Consider the following 15,265-nt stretch of genomic DNA (forward strand, 5'->3'; position numbering starts at 1 on the left):
AGTTGTGAATGTGTAGCCCATAGTGGTTTAAAGTTGAAGTTCCTAACAAAGTCAGAATCAGATAACCTTTCCAGAGTACATTTGAGTTTATTGAGTTATCCTTTACAATCAATCCGGAAAAAAAAAAAAAAAAACTACATATTTTTTTTATCTTTAGAATAAACAAATGATCTAGTTTATTGTCACAATTATTGTATATCATTTAATTCATGTAAAACATAGAATAAGATAACACAGTATTATCTAGTTTATTACTCAGTATATAATATAATAGAATACCACATTGTTTCACCTAGTTTATTACACTGTATACGATCTAATTTACATATTATATTATGTGGTGATCACAGAAAATGCCCATATATATAGAGGATTGTGATTGCATTATTAATTAAGATTTAGATCCGGTTGGAAGCCCGCATAGGGAAAGATGGGATCATCTTCACACCCTCTTGCTTTATTGTCACAGTCTATAGGAATTGTTCCAGACACATCAACACACTGATGAACCTCTGCAAGATAAAAGTTTCCACTTCTATCTGGTTCACACACTATGTTCACATTCACACCTAGAGCTCTTCTGAAACTTCCTAATATCCTATGCGTTGGATATGAATTTCCACTTGCAACAATACCTGAAAATTTCAACAATAAATTTTAATTAAATTTTGTGTTCCAATACACCCAAATATCCCCATATTACTTAGAAGTCAAAAGTGAGTTATGAAGGATTGTAATAGAAAAAAGTATTTAAACTGTGTAAATCTCGACTTATAATTTATGTCGAATTATAAGTTATGTGAAACTATAAGAACGAAAGAAGAATGAAAGAAGAAATAAGCTTAAAGAACACACCAAGTTAAGCTTTATTTTTTTTCTTAATTATTCATTTTTCATATATACCTGCACTTGTCAAGATTCTCTTTAGGTCATTTCTTTTTCTATTGTTTAGCGCATTCATAAAGTAGTCGTCTGGCATCATATTATAGCACGATCCAAACTTTTTCCATTGGTCCCTCCACAGGGACTTGCTCTCTATAAAATTATCAGTGCTCAGATCAGGCCAGAATACGAGTAGGTCATTTTTATTTGTCTCGATCTGCATATATGAATTAGAGAGATATTATATCTATACAAACTTGAGATAATCTTTTTGGTAATGAAAAAAAAAAACTACAAACAATAAATTGAATTACGCTATATAGATCAATTTTAACTACGATATAGGTAAAAGAAGATATTCATATGAGAAGTTGTAACTTCAAAATTAAAGACAGTTCCATGAAGGAAACTTGTACATCAAATGCTATAAATGTGATCCCAATGTAAAATTTGGATTATATGTGAACATTAAAAATACACCGATAGAAATACACTGATTTTGATATTTTAAAACACGTTAAAAAAATTATAATACTATCATAAGTGTATTTTTATTGTTCAACCGAAAAAAAAACACCAAAAATTTGTAGAGAAACTCTCAACCCATGATAATGTAAGAGACACTAACCGTACTATTTGGCAGAGTAAGTGGAGTGGGGCAATATTGCATATCTGGACCCTCCCTTTTGGTTGGACGAAGATGGCTGATGGTGAAAAACTGGGGAACAGTTTCTCTGCAACCACCTTCATGTGTCACGCAATAAGAGTTTGGCCACCTTAAGGCTAGTTCTAAGTAGTCATATAGGTTGGTCTTCAAATTTTGGGCTTCATTGTTAAGAACCAAGAATAGGAAAATCAGGAAAAACTTGATCATGTTGAAGCTCTTTTGTCTTTGGGAACTTCAGTAGGTTAGGGTTGTGGTTACTTAACCAAATCTCCACCAACCTTATAAAGAAATCTTGATCTTCACCTTCTCCACTGAAGTGACATATCGCTGATAAAAAAAAAAGAAAAAACTAAAGGGACATTATCAATTCAAAAGTTAATGGAACCTACGCCGAAATTGTGGTGTTTATTATAAATAATTGTGTTCTTGTACTTATCATTTGAAATTATATGGCTACTTAAGAGCATTTAATTGACCTAAATCTCCCTTGGAAAAATAAATGATTGGACGGGGTACTCCATCGTCTTACTGCAAATTTTTATAAGTGTCGATTTAGTTGATTAACTCTATTGAATTTATTGAAAAACAATTTGAGTTAATTAACTTTGTCCATAATGATAATGATCAATTATGTAAGACTCACTTAATTTTTCTTCTTAATGGTTAAGGGTTTATCCTAATCTGTTGGGCCTAAGGTTGATTCATAGGGTGCCCAAAACGTCTAAACCAGTTCTAACCCTCTCATTCTGTCACGCTTTGTAAAAACAGTTTCTTTTCTCACTGCCACTTATTCTCCAACAAAGCTCTACTAGAGTTTGACTCTCGTTCCTCGTTGAGCTAGAGAACTCCATCATTTCCAACTCGTAACTCTGTTCCAAGAGTTGTGGTAACCCTCTGTTGAGTGCCTGTGCTTTCCGCTAACATTTGTCTAGGTAAGGAAAGCTAGGGTTTTCGTATTTTTGTAATATGTTGATATTTGGCTACTGTTTCCTGATTCAAAATGCTGGCTTGATGTTTATACTTGCATGAGATTGAATTGTTTGTGGCTTTGTACTATTTTCTTAGTGATATCTTGGCCTGTCTTTGCAAACAATGGAGGAACCCGATATTCTTGCCCAAGCGAGCTGGTCTCACCTAAGCGAGAGTACCTGGAACCCTCCCAAGTTTTAGTTTGTGTTGTCGCTTAGGCGACAAGCTCACGTTTTGAGCGAGAAGACCTCTCGCTCAGGCGAAGAGGTCTCGCCTAAGCGAGAACCTACGAAAACCTCATTGTTCCACTACTCGAGCTCTCGCCTAGGTGGAAGGAGCTCGCCTAAGCGAGAGACTTCTCTCACTTGAGTGAGGGCTTCCAGCCCAAGCGAGAATTAGGCAAGGACATGATCAAGTGATGTTTTCTCCTCTGTTCTTGGTTGATGGTCACATGTTTGATTGAATTATTGTGTTGAAGCATGACTGGAGTGTTTATGCATGTATTAGATGGTTTATGGACTGGATTTGATGAGTTTAGTATGATCTTTTGTATGGAACATGATTGGATGGTTAGTTAGTATATTGGCATGGGATTGGTATGCATGATAATTCTTTGTGGGGTGTGTGATGCAATGTTATGGTATGGTCAAAACATAATTCCATGAAGGTTTTGTGGTGGTGCCTCATGATCAGGACGTAATTTCACGAAGGTTTCGTGGCGGTGCCTCATGGTTAGAACGTAATTCCACGAAGGTTTCGTGATGGTGCCTCATGGTCAAGACGTAATTCCATGACCCTTTTGGTAGGAGCTCATTGTGGTGCCTCTTGGTTTAGGACGTAATTCCATGACCTTCTTTGTAAGGTTTCGTGGTGGTGTCTCATTATATGTTTCTGGATATTTGAATCTTAGAGTCTTACTTGTTGCTATCACATGCTTGGTTGATTTATGTATTCTTGACCTTTAAATTGTATGCTCAATTGTATATTCAAAACCTTTTCACTCTAGCTTACCCTTTTTGTTTGCTTGTGTGTCTCGTGTGTGGTTCTCTCCTTTTGCGATGATCATCAATTTATTGATGTGAGCAGATGTGGGAAATCCTGGTGATTGCAGTGACGACGGGGATGCTGCAACTTAGTGGGACATGGTTTAGTGTTGGGTTGTTATCGAGCTCACATTGAAGAGTTATTATTACATTGTAATCTCTTGCTCATGAGCAAGCTTTTGGTCGTCTGTTGATACTCTTGTATTTGGTTCCTGACATCATGTAATGCCTCGTTTTTCTTCTAGTATATTGAGGTGACTATATTATCTTTTATACTTTAAGTCTCGTATCCTTTGATATTATAAGATGTACGATATTTTATTTGAATAAATTTATATATTAAAATGGGACGTTACAAGTTATCACTTAATGACAACACTCACACAATGCAAATAAAAATACTAAAAGTTTAATATTAAGGATAAAAAAAATAAAATGAATATACTATAGGAATCATTTACCTATTAAATTATTTTTACAAAATAATATTTATTATATTTATTATATTTATTATATTTTGAAAATATTACGAATTTATTTAAGAAAACACTTAAAAAAGCATAAAGATGTAAGGTTAATTATATCTAATTTCACACTAATTAGGAATGTTATTAGTCAAAATAAAGAGTCACAATTTTTTAGTGTATATCTTTCATGTTAGTTAAAAATGTTAAAGTGAATTAATAAAGATTTAAGATAATTTAGAAATTATAATTCGTTATTTTATAAAATCAAAAACATCAATTAATTTTAGCTAACAATAACTTCCTAAATCGATGTAAAGTCAGGTTTAAATAAAATATTATAAATTATTTTTTGAATCACTTTGTTATATGTCACATAATATTGCAAAAGTAAACTAAGACGTTAAATATTAATTTGTACTGGTAGGTTTACATTAAAGGAAAAGAAGTATATTTTAAGCTTCAAAACTGATTTTGGTCATTTTACCTTTAAATAGATGAATTTAGTCATCTAACTTTCAAGAATATATGATTTCAGTTTTCTTTTAAATAATTCAATATTTGATAACGATTTTGTATCATCAGCTAGTTTATAGAAAAATTACCTCACATAATTTAGTATTAATATTTTTATACATAAAATATATTTAATCCTACATTTGTTTTAATATAAAATTTTATAATTTTCATCCCCAACTTCTATTTACCTGATATTGTGACATTAAACATGTCAGATCACTATAGTATATACCATTAGCATTCTGACCTAATTATATATTTTCCTTATATCATTACTTTATAATAAAACCCTAACTATAAACACAAGAATAGTAAAATTTTATATTACAAAATCAAGATGAAAAAATTAAAAAATAAAAAAAAATATATATATATATATATATTACAAAATATATTAGAATAAACAAAATAATATTTTATATAATATATTTTATAATCTTGATATTTGAAACTCCTGTACTTTACTCCTTATAGATATCATATTAATTTATTTAAATGCCTGAATTTAGACTGTAAAAGCTAAAAAAACAAAATTAACATATAAAAAAACTAAAAGAAAGCGCAGAAAGAAAGTAAATTATATTTATCTGACAAGAGAGAAACCTTTGGTTTTGTAAAGATTATCCAAGGACAAATGCCCATTAAATCTTCCTTGACCTAAACAAAATTCTCTAATTAATTACTGTACGACCTCTGGAAATATCAATAACTGATGTTGCTGAATTATACATTTTCCTCAGCTTCTCTTTGCAACTCACGTCGTGCAGCAGCCAATCTCTCAGCAGCCAATCGTTCTTCCAGTGCTCGAGCACCTCTTTCTCTGCAAAAATCAACAGTTCCATTTGCCATGCCAAATTATTTTTATGCAGAACAATGATTGCTTCTAATGACTGCTTATAAAAACTGAAAATAATGCTAAAAGATGAAGACAAGGAAATAAAAATAATGCTAAAATATGGACAATAGCACCTCTATTATTTATTTATTTGATTTTTCCTTATGACATGCTTCACAGGAGCAATTTCTTCTTGACATATATACTAACGATCCAATCAAAATTAACAACAGCAATAAACAATCACCTTCTCCTAGATGCTTCAATTGAATCTGAACCTGGTAAAGGCTCACTTTCCAGATTGTAGCCTTGCGCATTATTAGAACTATTAGATCTTCCACAGAGCATTCGGTGAAAAATTGATGCAATAGGATCTATAACCGGTCTACAAGACAGTAAAAGCATAAAAGATAAATAAAAGTTTCTTCGTTTTTAGCAAGCCAATTCAATAATTAATCCTTATTTTTTTCTGCAGACTAAAAGCCGAGATTACCTTAAAAATTCGGGGAAAAATGTGGAGAAAGCAAAATCCTCATTTGGATCACCCCTAAGTTTTGTTTCTGGTTTCCTCTGCCAGTATCTAAGGTAAATCCAGCTAATATATGTGCCAGATATAATCGTAGGAAGATATGTTGTAGCCTCTAGTGTCCAGAAGCTAATAGCAACGCAAAGCAATAAAGTGATAGATGGCAACCACTGAAGAGATGTAAGAGGCAACAAATTTAGGACATTTTCATAAACCTATTATTGTTCATAAGTGACAAGTGGATAAGTGTATCAAACCTTTGTTTTTATCTTGATGAAAGGAAGCTCTTGATCCGGTATAATTTGCTTGATCCCAACCAAGAAACCAGATATAACTCCATGAAATCCAGAGAGTGGCATGTAACTAGAACATTCCAAGAGGACAATAAGATTAAAACAATTTGCTCATGGTGGAAAAAGAAAATCGAATATATGTTCAAGATTTTATTATTCAGTATTGATTTTAGCTGTGATATCCTGAACAAACAATGTTTTCTACATGTCAAAGCCACAAGAGCACAATTAATCAGACTTCAAATTGGCCTCTATTAAGCTTTTAATTATATAGTGGAGAGACAATGCACCACAAGACGTGGGAAAGAGAGATATAACCGACTGAAAGAAAAGTAAGAAAAAACATCAGGAACGGCAGATGAAAAAAAAAATTATCTCGGATTGTATTATATACATACAGGTAAGTCTCCAGCCTTGTAATGTAGTATAAGGCAATGGCAGTGATGAATACACATATTGAAGTTAGAAGATTAACCACAAAGATGAATTTAAAGAATTCCCTGGAGCCCCATATTGGCTCAAGCAGCTTTCCAATAAACAGGAGACCCAATGTGCTGATCACTACCTATAAAATTGAAATTTTTTCTTAAAAGCAAGATTTCCAAGTCAGGTAATAAAGTCTTAGTGTTCGGAAAACAGAATGTGCATACCCCATATATAGATTGTTCAACATAACCAGAAGTAATGAGATTCCAGGCAAATGGGATTGTCCTGCAAAATGAAAAGAACAGGAAAATAAGTTCTAAAAAAGAATTTTGAAATATCAATGGAAAGGTAAGCTACATAATTACACTTATATGGAGAACTGAACAAGCAGATCGTCAAAATGAGATTTGTATTGATTCAGTTATATATACTACTAACATAATCTAACCAAACCTGAATTTGGTGTCTTGTCTGAAAATCAACCCCATTCCTAAAAACTATGAAATAGTGTTAGCAGATAGATATTATAAGTTTTAAAAGTTTCCTTCTATCTGCATTTGTATAGCAAAAAAGGGGAAGAAGCTTTTATTACTCTGCATTTATTAGATGTTTGAAAAATCTTCTCTGTCTGTTTGTAAGTGTTAGAGTTCTAATTTACATGTGTTGACATTTTCATACAAAGGTTTCATTTAAGAATAGATAGATATTTCTCTTCCACTATAAATTGTTAAAAATGTGTGTATTTGTTGTTGACTGTTGAGTAGTTTTAAATCTGATCATTGTTACACATTCATTGTGTTTAAAGATCTTAGATATCATGATAAGTAGTATGCTATGCTAGTCACTCTGAGTTTACAGTTTAACTGATAATTGCTAGGTTCTACATTATTCATTCTTGCTTGAAAAGGGCTCTGAAACTTTCCCAGTTCAAGCACAGAGGATGGGGTGGATTAAAACTTCTAACAAAGGATAGCTGAAGTGTATGTGTTAAATCAAAGTTCAACAACTATTTGCTTGGTTTCAATTTTATCCTTAAACAACAAAGTGTGAAACAAATATTTATGAACATCAAGCCTCATCAGACATAAGTGTTATTTGTTTAACCTAATAGACGCAAGTAGTTTGCTTATATTCTTTATCTGATAAGCTTTTGCTTGAGAAGACAACAAGGATACTTTTTCTAATAAGCCTTGAGCACTTTCGATACACATTGAAGACTCATAAATACCTATTCTTTGTGCAAGGAATGTTCGTCAATTTGTTTCACTCATGAGATCTCGCAACATTTTGTCATTATCAAGATTTCTAGAAGAACGTACTTAAAGATAATTCACAGAAGTAGCCTAAATAAAAAGGCAGAATGTCAGTGTTGCAGAGTCAGTAAGCGGTGTCAAGACCCACATATTAAACTAAAGGAAAATGAAGCTACTTACCTAGGCCGGATAAGTCATGTCGTGTATCAAAGAAGAAGAGTAAAGAAGTCACGTGCATTTAATGATGCATGATGAGCATTTAATGCATCTACGTCATGATTAGAGGATTGTCAATGAGGATGAAAGGCTTGCTAACCTCACAGTGGCTCCCAAGGAATATCCAACAACTCTTTTCTTCTTAGCTATTTATAAAAATGTCCTCTTTGAAGAAGAGAGGATGACAACAACAATCACGACTAGAAAGTTAAAGTTCTTGTAATCTTAAGAAATCCTTAAAGCCTTGAATTTGTGAGGAAGAAAACTATTTGTATTCGAGAGTAACCTAAAAGGGTGTTTACCATCCTGCACATGTCTTAGGAAGTTTATCTCTTATAGAGAGCGAAACTCATGATAATTGAGATCACAACCTTTTTAATCAAAATGTCTAAAGAATACTTATGTTTATCAGAAGCGGTTGTGTCCAAACCATATTTGTGATTTTAGCCAATAGCAACAGCATCTCAAAGAATACTCAGGTTTAGCTAGGAGTGACTGCAATCCAAGCAAAGAATACTCAGATTTAGTCAACAAAGGTTGGGTCCAGAGAATAATCAGATTTAATTAGGAGTGGTTGTGTCCAATGTATACTTGTTTAGTCAGAAATGGATAATACTTGTATCTTGCAGTGGTAGTCTACCTCAGTGAATCTTAATTGTGTTGATCAAGAACCTAAATATGCATTGAGGACGACATCTGCCACTACGACCTCCTCTAATGTCACAACTTCCTTTTCCACAAGAAGAAACCATGGCAGAAGACTCAATAATCTCCTGAATTTTTTTATTATTGAGGGTTGGAACATGAAAGAGGCATGTTATCAAAGTTTTCAATAGAAGGGACCTTTTGACCAATTAAAATTTGATCTCTAACCCGATCATATTCTAGATTCATTGCTCAAAACCACATAAAACTTATCCAACTTCCTTTTTATTTCTTCTAATGAGTCAATTTGCAAGAACATCTTTAAATCCTCAATAGCTAATTGAGTTTCAGCAATAAATGTCATGTCATGGTCAGGCCGCTTTAGACAAGTCAATCAATTAGTCGAATCGTAAAGGTGTTAGATATCATTTGCAAATATATTTTGAGCCCTTTTCCAAAAGGAATTACATGTTTTGAAAGACTTGAGAGTACTTAGAATATTGGCACAAAGCTGAAAATCAATTTTCTTCCACGGTTAAATTTGGTCCAATGACAGCGAACTCCCATCTTCTTTTAAATGATCAATGAAGCCTTGGCCAAGGAACCAAAGTTCCACTGAGGCAGACCAAGACTGGCAATTTTTTCCATCTAATTTTTCATAAGTTATGGAAGGAGTCCCAGGAAGAGATGATAAAGCTCTTGAAGACATGCTGAGCAAGACAAAGGCCAAGACACAGTTATTGAGAAAAAGATAAGTACAAAATGCAAGTTGGGTTTCAGGAGAGAGAAACCTAGGGTTTCAGAAGGGAGAAGCCTAGAAGGCCTAGTAATTGGTCCTAGAACGAGGATCAGAGAATGGAAAAAAGTTCAGCAAGCTCCAGCAAACCAAACAATGGTGGTCCAAAAACATTTTGACCAATGGAAGGTGGCATGTAAGACACACATGCCTTGGGCAGCGACTACAGACAATGTGTGATAGCGCATGAGATGGAATCTGGTTGCAAGACATCGGGGTTGGGTTGCACAACCACCTGGGTTGGGTAGCGCTTCTCGAGGCACCTCGAACCGAGGTGTCAAATGACAAAACTCTGACAATGAACTTTAAGGATAGTGACCGAATGACAATTCCATTGATAGACTAAACCAGTAGAGCGGGATTGACTCGCTTTGATACCAACTTGGGAAAAATATAGAGGAATTAGAATGACTTTGATAGTATGTCTTCCCCTCTCTTAGGATTTCATATTTATTATAGTAGCTTGGAATATATTAGATACAATGAATGAGAAAAAAAAAAGAAGAGAGTTCTAAACTAGAATTCTAGGAATTAGGTCCAGCATAAAGCACATAGCTCCTTACAATAAATCCTATTAAAGATTATTTATTCTGACAAAAACAATACTCGAAAATCCAGTAAAAAATCTTGAGTGTAAATTAATAGCAAGGGACTCCATATAATCCACATGGTTTGGGGTTCAAGATGTATCAATTAGGGTTGGCCCACAGCAGGCCATTTGAGAAGATTTCAAGAGGTTGGTTTAAGGCTTTCCACAAGAATAAAAGATTCTCATAAATAAGGTTCTGAATGATCAGTCAAAACTGCATAAGCTACCAGCAAATACAACTTATAAGGTAATTGAACATAAATAAAAAGGAGACCAGGATTATAGAAATCAATTTGAAGTTATTACAAAAAGTCAGCAGAAGTTATTTATATTTCAGAGGGGTTGATAGAAAGGTATTGACACAAAGAAACTTACATATAGTTTTTATTGACTTGGAGAAGCATATAATCAAGTGGCAAAGGAAATGCCATGCAAGGATTTGGAAAAAATGTATTTGCATAACTAATATATAGGTATACAAGACAAGTACGATGGGGTAACTACTAGTGTGAAAACTTACGAAAGCAAAACTTTGAATAAGTTTACATCAAGGGTCAACCTTGAGTCCTTACTTGTTTCATCTAGTTTTAGATTTGTTTATCTGATAACAACACAGCCCAATACACTTGGGCCAAAACAATTACAAAGAGACCAAGCAACTACAGGACTTTGTTTGATTGAGTAACTACTATACAGATAATTATATATGACATTGGAATAACTACTCAGATAACTCCTTTTTCTAACTACTACCAACAAGGATTGCAAACACTACCCTGCTCTACGTTCACATCAGATTACCTCTGCCAGTGCTCCTTTTAAGAGCACAATTAACACTATAATAACACAGTTTACCTCTGCTAAGATCTCACAATCATCATGACAATAATACAGTTTTAAGTGTCTCACACTTTGAAACATCAGTTTTGCTTTTTTGCTATTGTTAAAAGTTCTTCATGTGGAATTGCTGCTAGTGTGCAGCCACTGCCTTCTATTAATCTTTCAGTTTAATCTGTCGTCTTACACTTACGCCATTTGCATTATGAGCCATTAACTTGTAACTTGAGCCTAAGTTATGATCACCCAATTTTATGCAACCATCTTTTAGTGTTCCCCGAATGATGTTTAGGACCTGTTTGGACAGGTACTCCATTAGTACTCTTAAGAGATAAAAATAAGAAGAAAAATTTAAATTAGTTTCCTCTGATTTAAATTTAGCGTATACATAAGCTTATATGTAGAAGTTCCTCCACTTAGTTTCTCTAAACTTTTATTTTTAATTTGTATTTAGTTTAAAGAGAAGATCATTCCATTATTTTCTTTCTTATCTTTCTCCCCTGGAAGCGATTATAGAGAAGTTCATCCAAATAAGCCATTAACCATATGTCACTTTCCATTTAAATATTATTTTCCTAATAACTGTCGTTCGTGCACATAAATACGCTCTCCAACAAAATTCTGGAATTTAAGTAGGATCACACAACCATCATTACAATCACACAGTAGTGTCTGCCTCCTCCACACAACCCTGATTTAGAATTTCAACAACCAAAACCAACATTGTGCAAAGTAAACAAATCACACCCACATTTGAAATAATTACACAATATGCGGTACCTGGCGGGAATAAGAGCGAAGTAGGTAACAGTTGAAGGGAAAAACTGAACCGCAATGTGACCGCAAACCAGCACCACCGCAAGGCCCTTGCATAACCGAGTGAACCCGGTGAAGAAGCCCGTGCCCTGCCACCAAAAATTAATCAAAAAATGGAAATTGAAATGGGGAAGGTTCGAAACATCGAGAAGTTTCTAGAATCTGATCGAAGAGACAGCGGAGAGTTACCCCTGAAATCGCTGGCGTGCTCATGGACTCGGCGGTGATCCCAATCGGAAGATGATCCGATCTGATCTGATAAGTTTGTTGGAAATTGATAGGTACGGAAAAGCCAAGTCGTTTTGATGGCGTAAAAAGGGATGGAAGATGAGGATCTGATCTAGTCTAGAGATCTAGTCTTTGAGATACTTGCATACTCGCTTTGCCCAAACACTTATGCAAATAACATTTTATTAATTTAATTTTTTAGTAAATTAGACTCGTTGCTTGCTGTTCTATCCTATTTTCTCGATTTACTTTCAAACCTTAATTTTCTAAGGTTCTATACAATTTTTTTCTTTTTTTTTAAAACATTATTATCATATTATTATAACGCACTATAAATATTGTAACAACGAAAAAATTGTGAAAATATACGAGATATAAACGTTACTTAAGAAAATCACAAAGATGTTAATAAAAAAAAAAATTGTTTATTACTTTTTTTTCTTAATTTCACTTGTTGATTATGTTTTCCTCATTATGAAAACTTTGATTTAATTCTTTATTTTCTAAAACCCAATGAACCGTATCGGACCTTACAGGGTGTCGGCAAAAAGACTTCACCACCGTGTTGGTCCCATATTTAGCACGACGGATAACGAACACGTAGTATATGATTGGGTATCGGATTGACGATTAATCAAGGTAAAAATTAACGTAAGCTAAACAAGATAAAACAAAATTAAAGTGAGATAGGTCATTGATAATCCTATATAATAAAAACTATAAAAAAAGGAAGAGATAAAGGCAAAATGGCAGCCTTTTTTAACGTCTAATGACGTATTAACCCATTAATTGGATCTTCACTAACGTGATAGTATGAGTATGTTTTTATAGGTATTTTCTTTCCACCTCCACTCTCCCATTGTGCTTCAATGCCAACCAGTGTTAGAAATAATTCAAGTGTCAGTTAAAGTCTCCTAAATAGAAACCACAAAGTTAAATATTATATAAAAGTAAAGACACAACTTCATTGTCTTAAGGTCTTTTTGTTTAAAAATGGTATTAAATGTGTGTAAAACTTATATCATATACATAAAATCACATTCTCTCAATGACTACAACCTTATATGTGAAAAATATATAAACCCAACACCGGCTGAAACCAAGAACTTAATATCCAAAACCAAAAACACAAAAATTATAAAAACTTATGATCCAACCCAAATGAAAACATAAGCCACCAATTGAACTGTGATATAAACAATAAAAACTATAAAAGAAATCACCAAACAAATGCATAATATTAATAAAACTTACCATTTTGTTTTCTCCCGCCTTTTCAACAACTCATCTACTATCTAAATGGGGACACAAAGATTATTAATAAACAAATGAAAATGAACAAAAACTTGTTTTCTTTTTTTAAGCTCCTGAATTTGCAAATGAAAAAAACCTATCAATGAAGATTCATAGTAAGAGTTATACATATATAGTCTTCATTAATTTACATTGTTTTACATGGGAATTGAAATATAAGTTATTAATGAGAAAACAAAATTATTGTTCATAAGAATACGAAATATAAAAATTAACACAAATTTTAAATACTTTGAAACCTATGAGAACCACCCCCCCTTCTCAAAGAAGCAACATTTTATATTCAATGAATTTGTCAATCAAAACCACAACCACAAGTATACTCAAGATTTCCATGAGTATAAATACACAACACGATAGAATATAGAAAGATGAAATGGAGAGAAATATTGCAATGCTTAGATGTTGTATTTATATAAACACAATACAGTACAATCATAATCTCTATAGTAAAGTCATCATTAAATACAATAAACAATATAGGAAATAATTTGTAATGATGGTTGCACATGTAAGACCCGTGAAAATTAATTAATTAAATAATTAATTAATTAATAAATGCGGGTAGAAAGGCCCTTTATGGCATTAAATGTTAATTGTGTGACGTGAAAAAAGTACTAACTCAAGTGGTTGAGAGTACTTAATTGTGTGAGAGGACTTGGGTTCGAGTCTTATGTATGTTGTTGGTGTGTTGTTTGAATTATTCTTGTTTTGTTTTGGGTAATATAATTGTTATTGAGTGATATTATAGCCATAAAGATTATAATGGTTATCACAAAATTTGAATTGACATAGTGGTTGTGCTTTGGCCTTATGGGTGAAGGGTCCTAGGTCCAAACCTTGAGGGACATAAAGTTGACTTTAGTTTTGTTAAAACTAAGGTTAACTTGAATGTGAAAGGGCAGCGGAAACTCTAGCAGAAGGGGCTAAAAAACCATAGTTAACATTGAATAGGAATTTAAAACCATAATTAAGCCCATTTTCGTTTCATTTTTTTAAACCCATTATTAAGGCACCTATGAAAGCCAAATTTTAAGAGAGAAGAAGGGTTTCTGGAGTTGTTGATTTGGCTTTTGGAGAGGAGTACGAATTGAGAGAGGGAGAGCAGAGTTTGGGCATATGGTTTGTGTGTCTACGTTTTGTTCTCAAATTGGATTTGTATGTGGTGTGATTTTTGGTATAATGTACACTGTAATTGGGAATTTGGGAATGGAATATGGAGTGTAAAGTCTTTTGGGTATGAAACAAGAATTTGAGGAGGGTTTTGGGTACTAATATTTTTATTTATGGTCAACTTCTGTGTTTTGAGGACACAAATGTGTTTAAATTGTGTTTTTATGGTTTGATTGATGAATCAGAGATAATGAACATGATTGCATTGTGAATTGGTATTTGTTTGGTGTTGGTGGTGCATGCGCAGTGGCGAAACTCTACAAGTTTCGCCCAAGCAACTCCTTCTCCCCTAGGCGAGAGTTGCAGGAGTTCATTCAGGGTTTAGGATTGCGCAATTCGCTCAAGCGACCAAGGCTGGAGTTGAGCGAAACGTAGTCTCGCTCAAGCAAGAGTGGCTCGCCTAAGCGAGTCCGCGAGGAAGCTTGTACCATTTTGAGCGCGACTTCTCGCCCAGGCGAGAAGTTTTGAGTCCTTAGCGATGGATACTCTCGCCTAAGCAAGTTCACGAAGTAGTTTGATGCAAATTCTAAGTTTAATTCTCGTTTAAGCGAGGGCTGGGTGTTTTTGGGCGCAAGTAGGACTCGCTCAGGCGAGAAGAGCTCGTCTAAGCGAGATGTGGTGGTGAAGTCACTGTTGAACACTCGCTCAGGCGAGGTGGGGCGGCTTAAGCGAGGCTAACGAGCTAGCCTGGGCGAAGAGCTCTAGCTTAAGCGAGTGTACTACCAGTTTGTGTTTGTGGGTGATGTATGGACTGTTTGTTTGTGAGTTTCTAAA

The 15,265-nt window shown here is 33.8% G+C and overlaps 2 protein-coding genes across 2 annotated transcripts; both read right to left on the reverse strand.

Moving 5' to 3' along the window:
* Window positions 1-210: 210 nt before the first annotated feature.
* On the reverse strand, window positions 211-1,822 carry LOC114182414 (ribonuclease 1-like). The gene is made up of 3 exons (XM_028069284.2): window positions 1,511-1,822; window positions 904-1,099; window positions 211-635 (listed from the first exon to the last, which is right to left on the reverse strand). Exons 1-3 carry the CDS (start codon window positions 1,754-1,756, stop codon window positions 388-390), a joined length of 690 nt encoding a protein of 229 aa, XP_027925085.1. The 5' UTR covers window positions 1,757-1,822; the 3' UTR covers window positions 211-387.
* Window positions 1,823-5,108: 3,286 nt separating this feature from the next.
* LOC114182391 (rhomboid protein-like protein) lies at window positions 5,109-12,169 on the reverse strand. Its single transcript, XM_028069264.2, has 8 exons — window positions 11,966-12,169; window positions 11,741-11,865; window positions 6,849-6,909; window positions 6,597-6,763; window positions 6,163-6,268; window positions 5,873-6,075; window positions 5,627-5,764; window positions 5,109-5,364 (listed from the first exon to the last, which is right to left on the reverse strand). The coding sequence occupies exons 1-8, from the start codon at window positions 11,987-11,989 to the stop codon at window positions 5,268-5,270; spliced, it is 921 nt and encodes a 306-aa protein (XP_027925065.1). The 5' UTR covers window positions 11,990-12,169; the 3' UTR covers window positions 5,109-5,267.
* Window positions 12,170-15,265: the final 3,096 nt, after the last annotated feature.

Source organism: Vigna unguiculata, chromosome 4 (genome assembly GCF_037176805.1).
Source record: "Vigna unguiculata cultivar grain cowpea cultivar isolate G323 ecotype 2 chromosome 4, ASM3717680v1, whole genome shotgun sequence".
In the NCBI taxonomy this organism is placed as follows: domain Eukaryota; kingdom Viridiplantae; phylum Streptophyta; class Magnoliopsida; order Fabales; family Fabaceae; genus Vigna; species Vigna unguiculata.